At 41.4% G+C, this 16,877-nt stretch overlaps 1 protein-coding gene across 3 annotated transcripts in view; it reads left to right on the forward strand.

The window, feature by feature from the left end:
- The first annotated feature begins 10,533 nt into the window (after window positions 1-10,533).
- The window catches only part of LOC122555680 (angiomotin-like 2a), a 28,531-nt gene continuing 22,187 nt past the window's right edge, over window positions 10,534-16,877 (forward strand). Inside the window, exons 1-2 of one of the 3 annotated variants that reach the window (XM_043701683.2) lie at window positions 10,534-10,744; window positions 13,539-14,380. In XM_043701683.2, the coding sequence (XP_043557618.2) occupies window positions 13,563-14,380 (818 nt within the window). In that variant the 5' untranslated portion in view covers window positions 10,534-10,744; window positions 13,539-13,562. Of the gene's footprint in view, window positions 10,745-11,017; window positions 11,167-13,538; window positions 14,381-16,877 lie in introns of those variants that run through there. The other 2 variants (XM_043701681.2, XM_043701682.2) reach the window with 2 other exon arrangements.

Consider the following 16,877-nt stretch of genomic DNA (forward strand, 5'->3'; position numbering starts at 1 on the left):
GCGTGTTCCCCCAGTGTCTGCTTGGGTTTCGTCCCACAGTCCAAAGGTTTGGTGGATTGGCCATGCTAAATTACTCATAGTGTCCAGGTATGTGTGGGTTAGGTGGAGTAGCCCTGGGAAAAGCAGGGTGAGTCCGGTTGGATGCTCTTCAGAGAGTCAGTTTGGGCTTGTTGGGCCGAATAGCCTGTTTTTACACTGTAGAGATTCTATGAATTATGTTTTTAGCATAACATCATGGGTTGAAGGCCCCAATCATGTGCTGTACTGTCCTATGTTCTAAAACATAAACCAGTCCTCCTGCCCTCATAGAACCGTCATAGCTACATACTTTCCATGCTCTGTCCAAGACATCCCATGTCACTTAATAGCTCCTTTCAGAGAAAAAGCAGTAACAAAAAAACAGTAATATTTGGAAATGAACACACTGGCCATATGGAAGCTGGATTTTGATGTAAACAAGATCGATCGGATCAGTAGATATCATTCACCAGTTTTACTGTTCTTTCCTTCTCACTAATGATCTCTCGTATCTCTACAACACCCTTAACCCAGCCTCCATGTCACTGGTTTCATATCCATTGGGGTGATCTGTGTCTCTGGAAGGGCTCCCCACATGAATCTGCAAAGTCTTCACATCTGCAAACCACCATACGGAGATGCCAAAATCCCACTTTGGTGGGGGCAGCTGCTGGTATAAATGGCTAGCTACTTCTGTAAAAGCTGGACATGCAAGGTCCAACCTGACTGGGGACTGCTGCCCCCACCGACAACAATGGTAGGTTCCACGTGCGGAGTGGATTTTACAATTTCGGGTCACTTCCCCAAGTCAGTAAATGTCTCCGTAGCACTGCAAGTTTGGAATGTTATTTTGAGACGTGCAGTTGTGTAGATATGAGAAGGTGGTTAGAAAGGAATATAAAAGCTACAACTAAGCTGAATTTGGTGGGGGGAGAGGGAGTGATTGGGAGTGCGGGCAGGGAAGGAAGATCAGCTCAATCTTGGTGGTAGATGGTGAAGGGTCATATAACTGTTTCAGCTCAGGATATAATTGGGTTGTACCAAGGTTCCCACTTACTTGTGAGTGATATCACAGATGCTATGCTGTAGCAATATGGGAGAATTGAAAGAAGGGAATAGCACACAAGGAATAGTCCCCTAAGCAAGAGATAACACTTTCAGGAGTGAAAAACAGATTAAAGAAATTCCAAAAATACAACTCCGCAATTTCCACATTCTTTGAAGGTTTTCTAAATGTTTATTGCTATAATTTGTCTGAAATAAACTATAAATAAGAGCAAGTTATTTTGGAGTAAATATTTATTCATCATATCCAGAGTTATAATATTTCCATACAAAATATTTATCTGCAAAATACCATCTGAGTTAAATGTTTTGATCCAATTCTGAGACAATTGTTTAGTGCACAAACCTCCTGGATTAGGGAACACATTTACTATCATGTGAAGCAATTCAGCTGTAAAGGGCAATTAAATTAATGCTGCACCCATTGTTGTGTTTTTCCTCAAATTTCTTCACTGAAAATAACCAGAAAAATTAGGATGTAGCTTTGCTCGCTGAGTTGTAGGTTTGATATCCAGACATTTCATTACCTAGCTAGGTAAATCATCAGTGGCGACCTCCAAGTGAAGCGAAGCTGTTGTCTCCTGCTTTCTATTTATATGTTTGTCCTGGATGGGGTTCCTGGGGTTTGTGGTGATGTCATTTCTTTTAGATTAGATTAGATTACTTACAGTGTGGAAACAGGCCCTTCGGCCCAACAAGTCCACACCGACCCGCCGAAGCGCAACCCACCCATACCCCTACATTTACCCCTTACCTAACACTACGGGCAATTTAGCGTGGCCAATTCACCTGACCTGCACATCTTTGGACTGTGGGAGGAAACCGGAGCACCCAGAGGAAACCCACGCAGACATGGGGAGAATGTGCTAGTTTTCTGAGGGGTTGATAGATGGTATCTAGATCTATGTGTTTGTTTATGGCGTTGTGGATGGAGTGTCAGGCCTCTAGGAATTCTCTGGCATGTCTTTGCTTAGCCTGTCCCAGGATAGATGTGTTGTCCCAGTCAAATTGGTTATTGCAGTCTTATCCAAAGTTATATCTTACTTTTCAATGAAAAACACAGTTAAACCACAGTATGGAAACTTATAGGATCTGAGCAATGTGGGCTATGATGAGATTTGTATCGGAATTGGAGGTATAGTTAGTAAGCTTGCAGAAGACACTAAAATTGGCGGTGTAATTGGAGGTGACAGCGAAGAAGGTTACCCCAGAGTACAACAGGATCTTGATCAAATGGACCAATGGGCGGAGGAGTCGCAGATGGAGTTTAATTCAGATAAATGTGAGGTGTTGCATATTGTAAAAGCAAATCTGAGCAGGACTTATACACTTAATGGTAAGGTCCTAGGGAGTGTTGCTGAACAAAGAGACCTTCGAGTGCAGGTTCATAGTTTCTTGAAAATAGAGTTGCAGGTAGATAGGATAGTGAAGAAAGCAATTGGTTAGCTTTCCTTTATTGGTCAGAGTATTGAGTATAGGAATTGGGGGGTGATCTTGCAACTGTGCAGGACATTGGAATATTGTGTGCAATTCTGATCACCTTCCTATTGGAAGGATGCCGTGAAACTTGAAATGGTTCAAAGAAGATTTACAAGGATGTTACTAGGGTTGGAGGCTTTTAGCTATAGGGAGAGGCCAAATAGACTGGGGCTGCTTGCCGTGGAGCGTCGATGCTGAGGGGTGACCTTATAGAGGTTTATAAAATCATGAGGGGCATGGATAGGATAAACAGAGAAAGTCTTTTCCCTGTGGTGGGGGTATCTAGAACTTGAGGGCATAGGTTTAGGGTGAGAGGGGAAAGATATAAAAGGGACCAAAGGAGCAATGTTTTCACACAGAGAGTTATGAATCTATGGAATGAGCTGCCAGAGGAAGTGGTGGAGGCTAGTACAATTGCAGCATTTAAAAGGCATCTGGATGGGTATATGAATAGGAAGGGTTTCGAGGGATATGGGACAAAGTGCTGGCAAATGGGACTAGATTAGGTTAAGATATCTGGTCAGCATGGACAAGTTGGACCGAAGGGCCTGTTTCCGTGCTTTACGTCTCTATGACTGACATCACGATGAGCCTCACTGAACCTCTAATCCAACTCTGCTAGAAATCACAACATAGAGATTGATAACATTTTAGATATTAAAAGTGTCAAGGGATATGGTAAGAAAGTGGGAATTTGATAGTGAGATAAAGGATCAGCCATGATCATATTCTTTGGCGGAGCAGGCTTGAAGGCCAATTCCTGCTCCTAATTTCAAAATTTCTATGCTTTTATGTACAAGGGCACCCAGGTCTCTTCATACATCATCCTTTTGCAATCTATGATGATTTAAATAATACTCTGTTATTTTGCTCACCCAAGTAAACAACTTCACATTTATCCATGTTATACTGCATCTACTATGTGTTTGTTCACCCACCCAACTTGTCAAATTACCTCAAAAACTCTTCACAACCTCCTCACTAAATACAGTCCCAATTAGTTTTGTGTTTTCAATAAACTTGGAAATATTATAGTGAACTCCCTCACCAAATCAGTGATACAGATTATAAATATAGATTATAAATTATAAATTATGATGTGCTCCAGCACTAAACCCTGTGGTACCCCAATTATCACCCAGAAAAGACCCTTTATCTCTGACACTCTGTTTCCACATGTAAATTGATTCTCAATCTAATCCAATACAGGTATATTACTTTTAACTTTATTTCTTTATTTTTCTAGTTAATATTCAGAGGGACTTTAATAGTAACTATTACTTCATTTCTTTATTTCGCTACTTATTCTATGAAGGTAATACTTAATTTTTTAAACATTGTTTTGTTTATTGTTTTGTATCTATATTTTCTGTAAGAACCTTAGTAACTAAGATGGCGCAGTGTGTGGTGAAATTGCACACTTTTCACTGTGCTGTTATACTTCTGTACTTGAGCACATGTGACAATAAAATCTAAATAAATCTAAATCTAAATCCAATCCTGTTGGCTTTGATTTTGCACAATTGTGTAGGACTTTATCAAAGCTTTCCGAGAATCCAAATGCTTCACATCCATTGGTTCTCCTTTATTTAATCTAGACTTATTCTATACATCCTCAAAAACTCCAGCAGACTTGTCAAACATGACTTCCCTTTTATAAATCCATGTTGACTTTATGTATTCCATTAGTATTTTCTAAGTGTACTAATATCACAACCTTTGTAGTGGACTCTAGCATTTCCCTACCACTGATATTTGGCTAACATGTCTGTAATTCCTGGTTTTCTCTCTGTTCATTTTTTTTAAATAGTGAGGTTATGTTTGTCACTCTAATCTGGAAGAAATATTCCAGAGTGTATGGAATTTTGGAAGATGACAACCAACACATTTAGTATTTCCAAGGCTTCCACTTTTAGTATCCTTGAATATAGATGATCAGATCCTAAGGATTCATTAGCTTTCAGTTCTATTGATTTCTCTGGCATTTCTTTTTTAACTAATACTGAGCTCCTCCAAATCCTCCTTTCCAATTGATCCTTGTTTCTCTAGGATCTCTTTCTGGGAAGTCAGTTGTACTTTTCATAATGAACTTGCTACATTTTTTTCTCTAACTATATATGACTCTTCTTTAGATCTAATACTGGACTTATTTTATTTTGTTAGGCATGGTTGGGTCACTTTTTCTGTTTTTATTTTGCCTATTCCTTAATTAGTTACAATTACCTATCTACTGCCATGCCTTTTAATGGTTTCCTAGTTTATCAGAGCCAACTCACACCTCATAACTTTTTTGTTTTCTTTGTTTAGATTTAGAATCCTATATTGGATTGGACTACTTTGTTTTCAATCACAACGAAAATTCTAACATTTTATAACCATTCTTTCCTAAAGGACCTCTCACAACAAGATAATCAATGCCCAAATTGTTTTTTCAATGTACTGCTCTGAAAATCTGGCTTGTATACATTCCAGGAATTAATCAGTTGTGGTCTGCCCAGTGAACCTTTAGATTAAAGTCACCCTTGTTTACTGTAGCACCCTTGTTGCATGCATGTCAAATGTCCTATTTAATACTATCTCTTACCTCACCACTTTGGAGGCCTATATACACCTCCCACTAATGTTTTCCACCTCTTGTTGCTTCTCCACCCAGACTGATTCCATATTGAGACTTCCTGCACGAATATCCTTTCTCATTTTTACACTGATTTCATTGTCTCACTAAAAATTCTACTTTTTTTCCATAGTATTGAATATTCTTAGATGGCCAGTTTCCAACTTTGGCCACCCAACAGCCATGTCTCTGTAATTGCAATCAAATTGTTCCTGTTTACATCTATTTGTACTGTTAATATTATCTACGTTATTGAGATAGCTCCATGCATTAAGGTATGATGTATACAGACCTATCTTTAATATTTGTACCATTGAGAGTCACAGGCGAGGTGCCAGGAGACTGGAGAGTGGCTAATATGATGTCATTATTTCAGGAAAGTAGTAAGAAAAAGCCAGGGATCTATGGATTGGTGAGCCTAACGTCAATGGTGGATAGGTTGTTGGAGAGGATTCTGAGGGACAAGACTTAATTGCATTTGGAAAGGCAAGAACTGATTAGGGATAGTCAACATGGCTTTACGCATGGGGAAAGTTGATAAAGTAACAAAGAAAATTAATGAAGACAAAGTGAAAGACGTTGGACTTCAGTAAGGTTTTCGACAAGGTTCTCCATGGTTAACAAGGTTAGATCACAGTGGAGTACAAGAAGAACTAGCCATTTGGACACAAAATTAGCTTGAAGACAGAGGATGGTGGTAGGTATTGTTTTTCAGAATGGAGGCCTGTGACCAGTGGTGTGCTGCAGAACTCAATCCTGGGCTGACTGCTTTTTGTCATTTATCTAGGTGATTTCAATGTGAAGATAGGAGATTTGGTTAGTATGTTTGCAGATGACACCAAAATTGGTAATGTAGTGGATAACAAAGAAGGGTCCCTCAGAGTACAATGGGATCTTGATCGGATAGGCCAATGGCAGTGGCAAATGGAGTTTAATTTCGATAAATGTGATGTTTCATTTGGGTAAGGCAAACTGGGGTAGACTTATACAATTAATGACTGGGCCCTGGATAGTATTGCGGAACATAGAGCCCTAGGGATACAGGTGGACAGTTCCTTGAAAGTGGAATCGCAGTACACTGGGTGGTGAAGATGACATTTGGCATGCTTGCCTTCATTGGTCAGACCATTAAGTATAAGAGTTGGGACATCATGTTGTGACTGTATAGGACACTGGTGAGGCCATTTTTCGAATACCACATTCAAATCTGGTTGCTATTTTATAGTAATGATATTTATTAAACTTATTATTCAAAAAAGGTTGACAGGAATGTTGCCGGGATTGGAGGATTTGGGCCAAAGGAGAGGCTGAATTGGTTGGGGCTTTTTTCTTGAGCATGTTGGAAGCTGAGGGGTGACCTTATAGAGGTTTATAAAACCATGAGGGGCATGTATAGGCTGAATAGCCAAGGTCTTTTTCCCAGGATAGGGGAATCCAAAACTAGAACACATATGTTTAAGGTGAGAGGGGAAAGACTTATAAAGAACCTGAGGGCCGACTTTTTCACGCAGAGAGTGGTGCGTGTATGGAATAAGCTGTCAAAGGAAGTGGTGAAGGTGGGCATAATTACAACACTTAAAAGGCACTTGGATGGGTACAAGAATAGGAAGGAGTTAGAAGGATATAGGCCAAATGCTGGCAAATGGGACTAGATTGTTTTAGGATATCTGATCAGCACAGATGAGTTGGACTGGGTCTGTTTCCATATTGTACATCTGTATGCTTCTATGGTTATGACTATAGTACAGCTGCTAGCCCTTGTTGACTTTGTCTTCCATTTTCATGCCCTGTATTTCTACCTTTCATTCTTGTCTCCCTGGTTAGGTTCCTAGCCTCTCTCTTTCTCACCCATCACAAAGATAGCTAATGCTCTTACAGGGATATTGGTCATGATCCTACTGTGGTGCAACCCATCTAGCTTGTAAGGTTCCCATTTTGCCGGGATATCTTTCCCAATGCCTCAGAAATCTAAATCCCTCCCTCCTACATCACCTTCTCCACACCAAGTCATGCATTCAAATGTTCTACTCTCCTATTTCCAATGTTGCTAGTATGTGGTACTGGGAATGACTCAGAGATTTCTGCCTTTGTTATCTTGATATTTGAATGTATTTCCCAGATTCTTGCATTCTGCTTGCAGGATCGCATTCCTCTTTTTTTCCTATGGCCTTGGTATTGACATGGACACTTGTGTTCTCGCTCACCCTTCAGAACATCCACTGGCCACTCAGTGATATCCTTGACCCTGGCACCTGGGAGGCATCACACCATCCTGGAGTCACATCCACTGCCACAGAACTGTCTATATCTGATCTCCCTATGATAACCATTCACCTTCAGATCTGACGGAACCATGTTCAACATTATTTCATCCTGCCCTCATCATGAAAGGTGCTGACATATCTAGGAAGACAAAAGGATGGCAAGCTCCTTGTCTTCACCACTGAATATCTTGGCAAATGACGCTGCCCTGCACCCTCCATCCTCACTGCCAACATAAGGCACACACGACTTTCTGTTACAAAGATTGAAAAGGTCTATTCAGCTGTCTCTACTACTTCAGTCATCTCTCTCCCATTGGGCAAAGCCTCATCGAAGGCTCTTTCCCATCCTATTCTGAGCTCAACATTTTCTGTAATTTCTCTGCCACTTTGGACACAGGAATCAAGCCAGTGACATTCCCCACTCCATCCTCAGTTGAACAAAAGGCAGAAAGAGCAGTCAACACTGGAGTCACTGATGCTTAAGAATCCATGCAGGAAATGTGGGTGGCACAGTGGCTAGCACAGATCATAACGTCAGGGATCCAGGTTTGATTCCATCCTTGGGTGACTGTGCGAAACTTGCACATTCTCCCCATGCCTGTGTGGGTTTCCTTTGGGCACTCTAGTTTCTCTGTGTGCAGGTTAGAGGAATTGGCCATGGGAAATGCAGGGTTACAGGGGTAGGGAAGGTGTATCTGGGTGGGATGCTCTTTAGACGATGTTTGTGGACTCAATGGGCCAAATGGCCTGCTTCTGCACTGTATGGATTCTATAAGGAGCAAACTTCCTCAGGGACAGTGTATGCATCTACATCCAAACTCCAAGGTTTTCTGGACTGGTATCTCAATGGGCAGGTAAGATAGTCCATAAAACCTATCTTTATGGACAGACATTTTTTTACCTTCCTTTGAGCTCTTGCTAAGCACCAAAATGCCTCATGCCAACACAGTAATCCAATGATGTGAACTGTTCTCCAGCCAACAGCTGATCTACACAGGCTGTACTCAGGTGTTCTGTGGTATCACCAAGAACCAATGTTTATTCCACACTAACTAGCCTGTACATCTTCAACTGAGGCACTATTACTCATACCTGAGTTGTAACAAATCAATCCCTGGAGTCAAGGCAACTTACTTCTAATTTTACTGTTACGTTTCTTAATTGCTTGATTCATAATATTTAAATTTTACTTACATGCAAAGAGAGTTTCTTGGTGCTTTTGGTATGACTGAATCAATCTGGAGTCAGGGTGGTTCCTGTCAGTTGGTATTCAGGTCTGATAAAAGATGTGGGAATTTTAACTTTTACTAAAGAGTTGGGACAAAGAGTTGAGATTTTCAGGATGACAAACTTTAACTAGTGTGCCGCAGGGGATGAGTGCTGGAGCTACAAACATTTACAATATAAATTGATGATTTGGATGAGGAAAGTAAATGTACTATAGACAAGTTTGCAGATAACACAAAATAGTTGGGAAAGCAAGTGGTGAGGATGAGTTTGCAAAGGGATACAAATAGGTTAAGTGTGCGGGCAAAAACTTGTCAGATGGAATATAATGTGGGGAAATGAGGTTATGCACTTTAACAGGAAGAATAGAGGAGCTGAATATTGTTTTAATGGACAAAGATGGCAGAAAGTTATGGAACATTCGGCCATGAATTACAAAATATTAGCATCCAACTTCAGCAAGTGATAGGGAAGGCAAATGAAATATTGGCCTTTATTTCATAAGGAATGCATTACAAAATAAAAGGCAGACTTTGCTAAAACTAGAAAGGCACTAGTCAGACCGCAGCTGGAATACTGTGAACGATTTGGTCCTCCTATCTAAGGAAGAACACAGCTACAATGTGTCCAGTCCAGAGAAGGCTCATAAGGTGATCCTAAGATCCGAAGTGTGGAGGGACTGTCTTTTGAGGAGAGGTTGAGTAGGCCTGTGCTCATTGGAATTTCAAAATTAAACATACAAGATTTCTCAGGGAAATTATGGAGACATTTAATCCCTTCTGGGAGAGTAACAAACCAAAGGGCATCATCTCAGAAGAAGAGGTCTCCCTTTAAAGACAGAAATGCGGATTCACTTTTCTCTCAGAGGCGAGTGAATTGTGGAATTCTTTGTCACAGAGAGCAGTAGAGGCGAGATCATTAAGGCTGAGATGGACAGATTTTTAATTAATCAGGGAATTGAGAGTTATGGGGCAAAAGGTTTTGAGGATTATCAGATCATGACTTTATGATGCAGGCTCGATGGCCGAATGGTCTACTTCTGCTGCTAAATATTACTGTGGCTATTCGGACTCTAATATGTCTGGCCGGTGGCTGCTAAGGAAATCCGCAGTCATACAGGTGCTACTGCAGCAATGCTTTGACCATCACACATCAGGTTAGAGTCCGACGGGTTTATTTGAAAACACTAGCATTCCGAGTGTTGCTCCTTCATTAGGTGTTGTGGCACCTGAGCACCATTTCGAAAGCTAGTGTTTTCAAATCAAACCGTTGGACTCTAACCTGGTTTTGGGTGATTTTTTAGTTTGTCCAAGGTCAGTCTAACACCGGCACCTCCACATCCTGGTTACCATTCTGGTTTTTCTTTAATCTTCTGCGATATTCCTTAATAAATTCGGAAATTTCAATTCCACTGACCTGAAGACTGAAAGTTTGGATGGTCCCCAGAATTTTTGGACCAGTTTATAGTCCAACAGGTTCTGGATTAGTGGTGCTGGAAGAGCACAGCAGTTCAGACAGCATCCGAGAAGGAGCCTGATGAAGGAGCTACTGCTTCCAATTAAACCTGTTGGGACTATGACCTGGTGTTATGTGATTTTTAAAAAACTTTGTACACCGCAGTCCAACACCGGCATTTCTAAATCAGGATTTTTGGACAGAGAGTCCCAGTTATGCATCCCTCAGCGGGGGATGGGGAGGGTGGAGGTGTCAATGCAGGCGGTTTCAGTCCCCCCCCCCCCCCATGTAGTTATTTTCCAATAGGCTGAAGTATTGTCAATCTCTGCTGTGCCGTGAAGCTGTGGGACTGTTTGCTCATTGTGTGTGCCCTCTGCAGGTTGAGTCTTGGTGTGCGGCAGGGACGGCCTTTGATAGAGCGAGGAACACGCATTCCTGAAATTCCTGTCGCGGCTGCATCGCCCCGGCCGCAGCTGGGATTCTGCCATTCCACAGCAGGCAAGCAAACAGGCAGCTAGCACTGTCCGCCTCCCAGTTCCCACAGCACGGTCACTTCCAGCACCGAACCCTGAGCCTGAGGCAGAGCTCGGACTCTCTCCCCGATGTGAGCATACCGTTTCAGGTCAGTTTCCCATTTCTCAGTCTATTATTGTGCCCTGATCCAACCTTGGGACAAGCTGAAGGGATTTCATATTTGATTCTAGCGAATAACTTGCAGGAGGTGCAAACTATTTCCTCTGGGTTCCAGGCTTCATCTCCTTTTGGGGGGGGGGGGGGGTGCAACGCGAGTGATTTGCTTGCTACCTGGGAGCAACCAGCCGCGTTTCACAGGTTTCAGTTGAACCTGTACGTCTTTCCGAGCTGTTACCCCCAGTGAGCCGGGTGAGCTGATCCTCCGTCACTACTGGCTGCTGAGCTCACTCAACAAGAATGTGCCGGCGCAAAGGAGCCAGCGGAGGAAATATTCATCGAGTTAGTCACGATTAGATTGTAATGTTCACCCCATGTTGGTAAAGATCTCAGGTTGTAACATTCACCGTGTCGGTAAGGATTTCACATTGTAATATTCACCCTGTGTTGGTCTTGATTTCTGACTGTAATATTCACCCTGTGTGATTTCAGATTACAACAGGATAAATATACCTGAAGGATTATACAGATTATAAAATATTCTCTCTACATTAGTAATTATACTTATGGTATAGTAAATAAATAGTGTACCTTTATTTTATTGTTTATAAGAGAACAAAAATGTCTTAGTTTGATGTAAAGAGGGGAGAGAACTTTATCAAATAATAACTAAACTTTTAAACAATTAGGCTTTTTGATATGCTACAGTCTCTGATGCAGTTGTTAGCACTGAAATTCTTCTATAATCTTTAAAGATGTTAATGGCAGGAAAATCTTTTCTTGCGTGACTTTAGAGCTTTTTGCTGCAATACACATGAAGAATGTATTGAAAATCGGAAAGAGTTTTGGATAATGGGTTAGTGCTGGACATTGAAATGAGCTGGTTTTTGTGTTTGAGTGCTGTAGTGGATTGAGAGATGTTTTCACATTGAGGTGGAATGCACATTTTGCCCCAGGATGTTGCAGGTAGGTGAATGAGCTATTGTTTTGGAAACTTAAAGGAATTCAGTTCCGTTCGCAAGTCTTGTTGTATTTTATTAGTGGCCCCATTCAGGGTAAACCATGCTTTACAAAGGAGGAATGCACCCCAACGTTTTCAAAGTATATTTTTGTTTGTGTATCTTGCTGTTAATATCTGCTGATCTTTTTTTCCCACCCTCTGCAAACGTATGTTGGGAACAGATCTGCTTCCTACAAATTTGAGTGGTTAGAAGTGGTAATAATATTGGTGTTTTAGCGAGAAAAACACTTGCAATTTTGAGACAGGATTCGTGAGAGATGCCTTAAATTCTATCGATCTGTAGTAAAATCAGAACCAGACCTAAATTACAGAAATAATGGGATCCCTTCATTCTTGATCACCCATCCATTCTCGGAATGTCCTAAGTGATTTATGCTTTCATTAGTGCCAGTATTTCCTCAACTTTCAAAAACCTTCCTGCCTGCACCCCTGTGGCCATGCTGCAGGCTGACCTTCCTGAATGTGCTTTGTTTTAATAATCTATTCCTGATAAACAGGATTTAAAACATAAAACAAATTTCTCACTTATGTTGTGAATTTTACTAAAGGTTGTCTGATATAGTTAAACATTTGGAATCAGATAAAATGCAGATGGTTTTAATTATAGAGGTTTTGTGTGGGAATCATTCACAGTCTTTAGCTTTCACAACTTATTGTGGAAGTGTCCTGCAGGATGTTCAGACTAGCAATTGCTCAGCCTGTCAGCAACCATCACCACCGCCCACCCCCGACTACACCTCTCCACCTGCCCATACCCTTGCAACAGTCATTTCATGCTTGCAATTTAATGTCTGACATTCCTCAAATTCATGCCATTATCTTATGATGATAAAACAAGCTATCCTGAGCCAGGGCGGCTGTTTCTTCAGCTGATGTGCTGTCACCAGGGAGACGGTTCCCAGGGACATGCATGTGGGCAGTATTTGGCTGGGGCAGGCACTGGAACACAATGTGACAGAGTTAGTGCTGCTAGATTGTATCCTGTGTCATTTTCTTGGAAGTAGCTTCAGGATTTTTGCTGAGGATGAGGGGGAGTGAGTGTTGGCAGGTTGTGCACATACTGTCCGGGCTTGGAAGAAACACTGAACAATGCAGAGTCCAGAACTCGCCTGTGTATCACTCATTGTGCCCAATGTGGAAACATTCTGCTTTGAGAATTCAATGGGCGTGTGTCGTTTTGCAACGTTACCAATAATTTCAAAATAAATGTATTGAATTTAGAAGATTGTGGATGCAAGGGAGATTCATTAGAATAATATCAAGGCAAAGAACATTAACTGTGTGGAGAGATTAAAGAAGCTGGAATTGTTAGTCAGAGATGGTTAGGGAATATTTGACAGGTTCTTCAAAATGAAGAATTTTTTTTTGAGGAGGTGAAAGGTTCCCATTGGCAGCAGGCTGGATAACCAGAGGACACAGGTTCATAGTAAGTGTTAAAAGAATCTAGATGGAGAATATTTGAATGTTCTGTCATTATCTGCCTGAACGAGCAATAGAATTAGCTTCAAAAAGAACTTTCAACTGAGAATTTCAAAAAAGGAGAAAATATATCAGGAGTGTGTCAAAGCAACTTAGTGAAACTGAAGATCATCCAAAGAGTTGACACAGAGCATAATGGGCTCAATGGCCTCCCTCTGACCTTATGGGTTCTATGAAATATATAAAAATTAATTGATTGATTTCATTGTTTGATATCAAATATCTATACCTTTTTGTGTGAGTAAATATGTGATGTTTGGAATTCATTGCCTGTTTTGTGTTTTAGGAACTAACCATTACCTGAGCAAAAATGAGAACAGCAGAAGATTCATCAGGTACAGTCCTGCACAGACTGATCCAGGAGCAGTTGCGGTATGGGAATCTTACGGATAACCGCACGTTGCTGGCCATCCAGCAACAGGCAATGAGAGGAGGGTCCAGCAGCCCCCGGTCCTCTTTGGAAAGCCTCACTCAGGAGGAGAGTCAAATTGTCCAGCATTCCACCCGGCAGGAGCCACAAGGTCAAGAGCACCAGGGTGACCATGCTCACTCAGAAAACCTGCTACATCGCCTACACCAGCTTCAATTCAATGGAGAAGAACTCCCCTCTTACGAAGAAGCCAAAGCCCAATCTGAGCTCCTGGCTGTGCAGAGGAATCAACAGTCTGTGGGCACAGGTTCTTATGTGGTTGCTGGAACAAATCAGAAGGCCAGCACTGAAGACAAGTCAGTGACACGTGAAGTCAGTCCAGAGCATGTGCTTCACGATGATGCACTGAAGGAATTGAAACATGGACATGTGCGGTCTCTCAGCGAGAGACTCTTGCAACTTTCTCTCGAGAGGAATGGAACCAAAGGCCAGGTGACCATGAGTTCCTCACACAGCTTCCCCCAGCTATCTAGATATCAGAAGCAGCCAGTGCGGGCAGGATCTCAGGTGCCCTGTCATTCCATCGAGGCCCGGGGTCCTCCCCCAGAATACTCCTTCCCCGTGAAGTCTGCAGCTCCTGTGCTCAGCCATTCCCAGCAACATGGTTACTTTTACGATATGTCTGCCACTCCATATTTCAACTCCCAGCAGGATGTGCCTGGTAACTATGGTTACAGCAACCAGATAAGAGCAGAAAGGTAAATATATTCTGCACTATCTCACATTGCAAACCAACTAAGATTCTTCAACATCTTCTGACATAATTGAACTTACCAACTGACTTGTGAGTTCCTGGGTTCACCCACTGAGTAACTGCCCTGCATGGCAGTACTTATTTCTCATGGCCAGCACCATCCCTGCTTTGATTCCTGAACTCAGTTCACTTATCCACTGTACCCTAGGCTCAGTGATGCAAGTAATGTCTGCAGATTTGTTTGGAGGAAGTAGGGACAGTTCCTGAGGAACTATTTCAATCCCTTGTCACTGCAGATATCTATGATGGAGAGGTTGTGTTTTGTGGGAAATGGATACAAGTACATTCAGGCACAACCATGATCTTATTGACTGGCAGAGCATGCTCGAGGGGCTAAGTGGCCAACTCTTGCTCCAGTATTTCATGATCTCAATTTTGGTACTCTTGCTTATTAATTCCCTCGCTGAATAATGCCCAGTGTGAAGCTCAGAAAGGTTTTCAATGTCTAAGGAACTGTACTTCAGTATAATGACTGACTCCAATCACATATAGAGAGAAATACTGTACAGAGTGAGAGATAATGTTCAGGTTTCATGTTGGGGAGTCTAAGTAATAACCTGGGTTTCAGTGAAGAAGCTGCATCTTGTCCATTTTCTTAATTACTGGATTTGATTTAATTATCAGCTGCCTTTTTTCAACATGTAGAAAAAGTAAAATAAACTGACATCTTCAACAATTGCAACCATAAGGGCACTCCTGCAAGGAGAGCGCTTACAGATTGTCAGTCACCAATACCTGAACAATCTTTTTAAGAATGTTTGGTACCATCAATTTTAGTATTCAAGATGTTAACACCATCAACCACTTTGCAAGAACACTTACGCAGAGGTCAGGAGCCAGACAAATTTTTTTTTTCATTGCAAGATCTGTTGTCTCATATAGAAGGCTGCAGAGATCATTGCAGTGACAGATTTGTAGCCTAATCATTGAATGACCCATTGAACTAATCATGTAGCACAACCTTGACAAAAAAATAAGTGTCAGCTTGTAATTTTCCTTAAGCTGATTTCCTTCCTGGCAAGCCCTTCCTTCTTTGGTCATGTTTGAGTGAACACATTGAGAGGTCAAGCAATGTGAAGTTCGTCTGCTGCACCCAGTGTCCAAGTGAGATAACCTCCAAAGGGAAATCTGAGGCTTCCTGTGTGGAAAAAGCAGGCAGCATCATGACCTACATTGTACATTCTATGAACCCTGTACACTTTTGTTTGAGGAGTTTTCTCGGAGTTCCTTTGTGACCTCTATTATTGTCAATTAGTTATCATAAAATCATCTTAAATAATAGAGCCAAAGCCCAGGAAGAAAAAAATAATCTTGACTGTTTGCTATAGATGGGAAGGAATGCCTTGTGCATGAGGTATTGATATTGGACTAATGGCAAACACGTCACAACCTTTTACAAAAGAAACCTGCATTATTACATAAATTACTCTAATAAAAATTACTACTCTGTTTCGCTCTGTTAGCATTTCCATCCTATTAATTTAAAATAATTAAATATTTCAGCTCACCAAAGAGCCGTCAATATTTTTCCAAGTTCTGAATGTATTGATAAGATTTGAAAACCAGCGTTGTTGCTATAGTAAAACAAGTGGCAATGCGAAGGTGTGTCCTGTCACATTCCAGGGAGGTGTATAATTCACATCTTGAATTACCAATGGGAAACTGAGAGATTAAGGCTGGAGGATCATTTGGAGTGAACAATGTTGAGAGTTATAAACCTACAAACAATCTCTGGCAAATAGCAATTTCATTTTGCCAGAGATCATTTTCTTTTGGGAGAAAATGAGGACTGCAGATGCTGGAGATCAGAGCTGAAAAATGTGTTGCTGGAAAAGCGCAGCAGGTCAGGCAGCATCAAAGGAACAGGAGAATCGACGTTTTGGGCATAAGCCTGAAGAAGGGCTTATGCCCGAAACGTCGATTCTCCTGCTCCTTTGATACTGCCTGACCTGCTGTGCTTTTCCAGCAACACATTTTTCAACATCATTTTCTTTTGATCCATCTCTGAACTTCTGGTTGTGTATCTGGCACCTCCTTGGTTTGGGATTGCTAAGAGGTCAATTTGTACTGAAATTTGGAGATATGCTTTTAGTTTATTGCTGGAAGCCAGATCTGCTGAGCAGATGGAATATTATTATAGGCCCATCTGCAGGTTTCTGATTACTGAAAATTTTCCAGAGTTGGCGACTAGAGGTTGTTTAGCAAAGATTAAGATGTCAACCAGAATCTACCCATACCACCCCCAAGGGAAATTATGTACCTAGTTGTTAACAGAATAATAATGTAAAACAGTGAGTTTGAAATACTGTCATTTGTTCAGAAAAAAGTAGGACCACATTCAGAACAATAATTTAGGAGTTATACATGGAAATAAGGAGAGATGTCAGTTTAGAGTTCGGGAGAATACTCAGTTTGTGCAATGCAAAGAAATTCTCATCGAT

Source organism: Chiloscyllium plagiosum, unplaced genomic scaffold, assembly GCF_037043375.1.
Source record: "Chiloscyllium plagiosum isolate Xiang-an unplaced genomic scaffold, Cpla_swu_hap1 HiC_scaffold_13, whole genome shotgun sequence".
NCBI classification, from domain to species: domain Eukaryota; kingdom Metazoa; phylum Chordata; class Chondrichthyes; order Orectolobiformes; family Hemiscylliidae; genus Chiloscyllium; species Chiloscyllium plagiosum.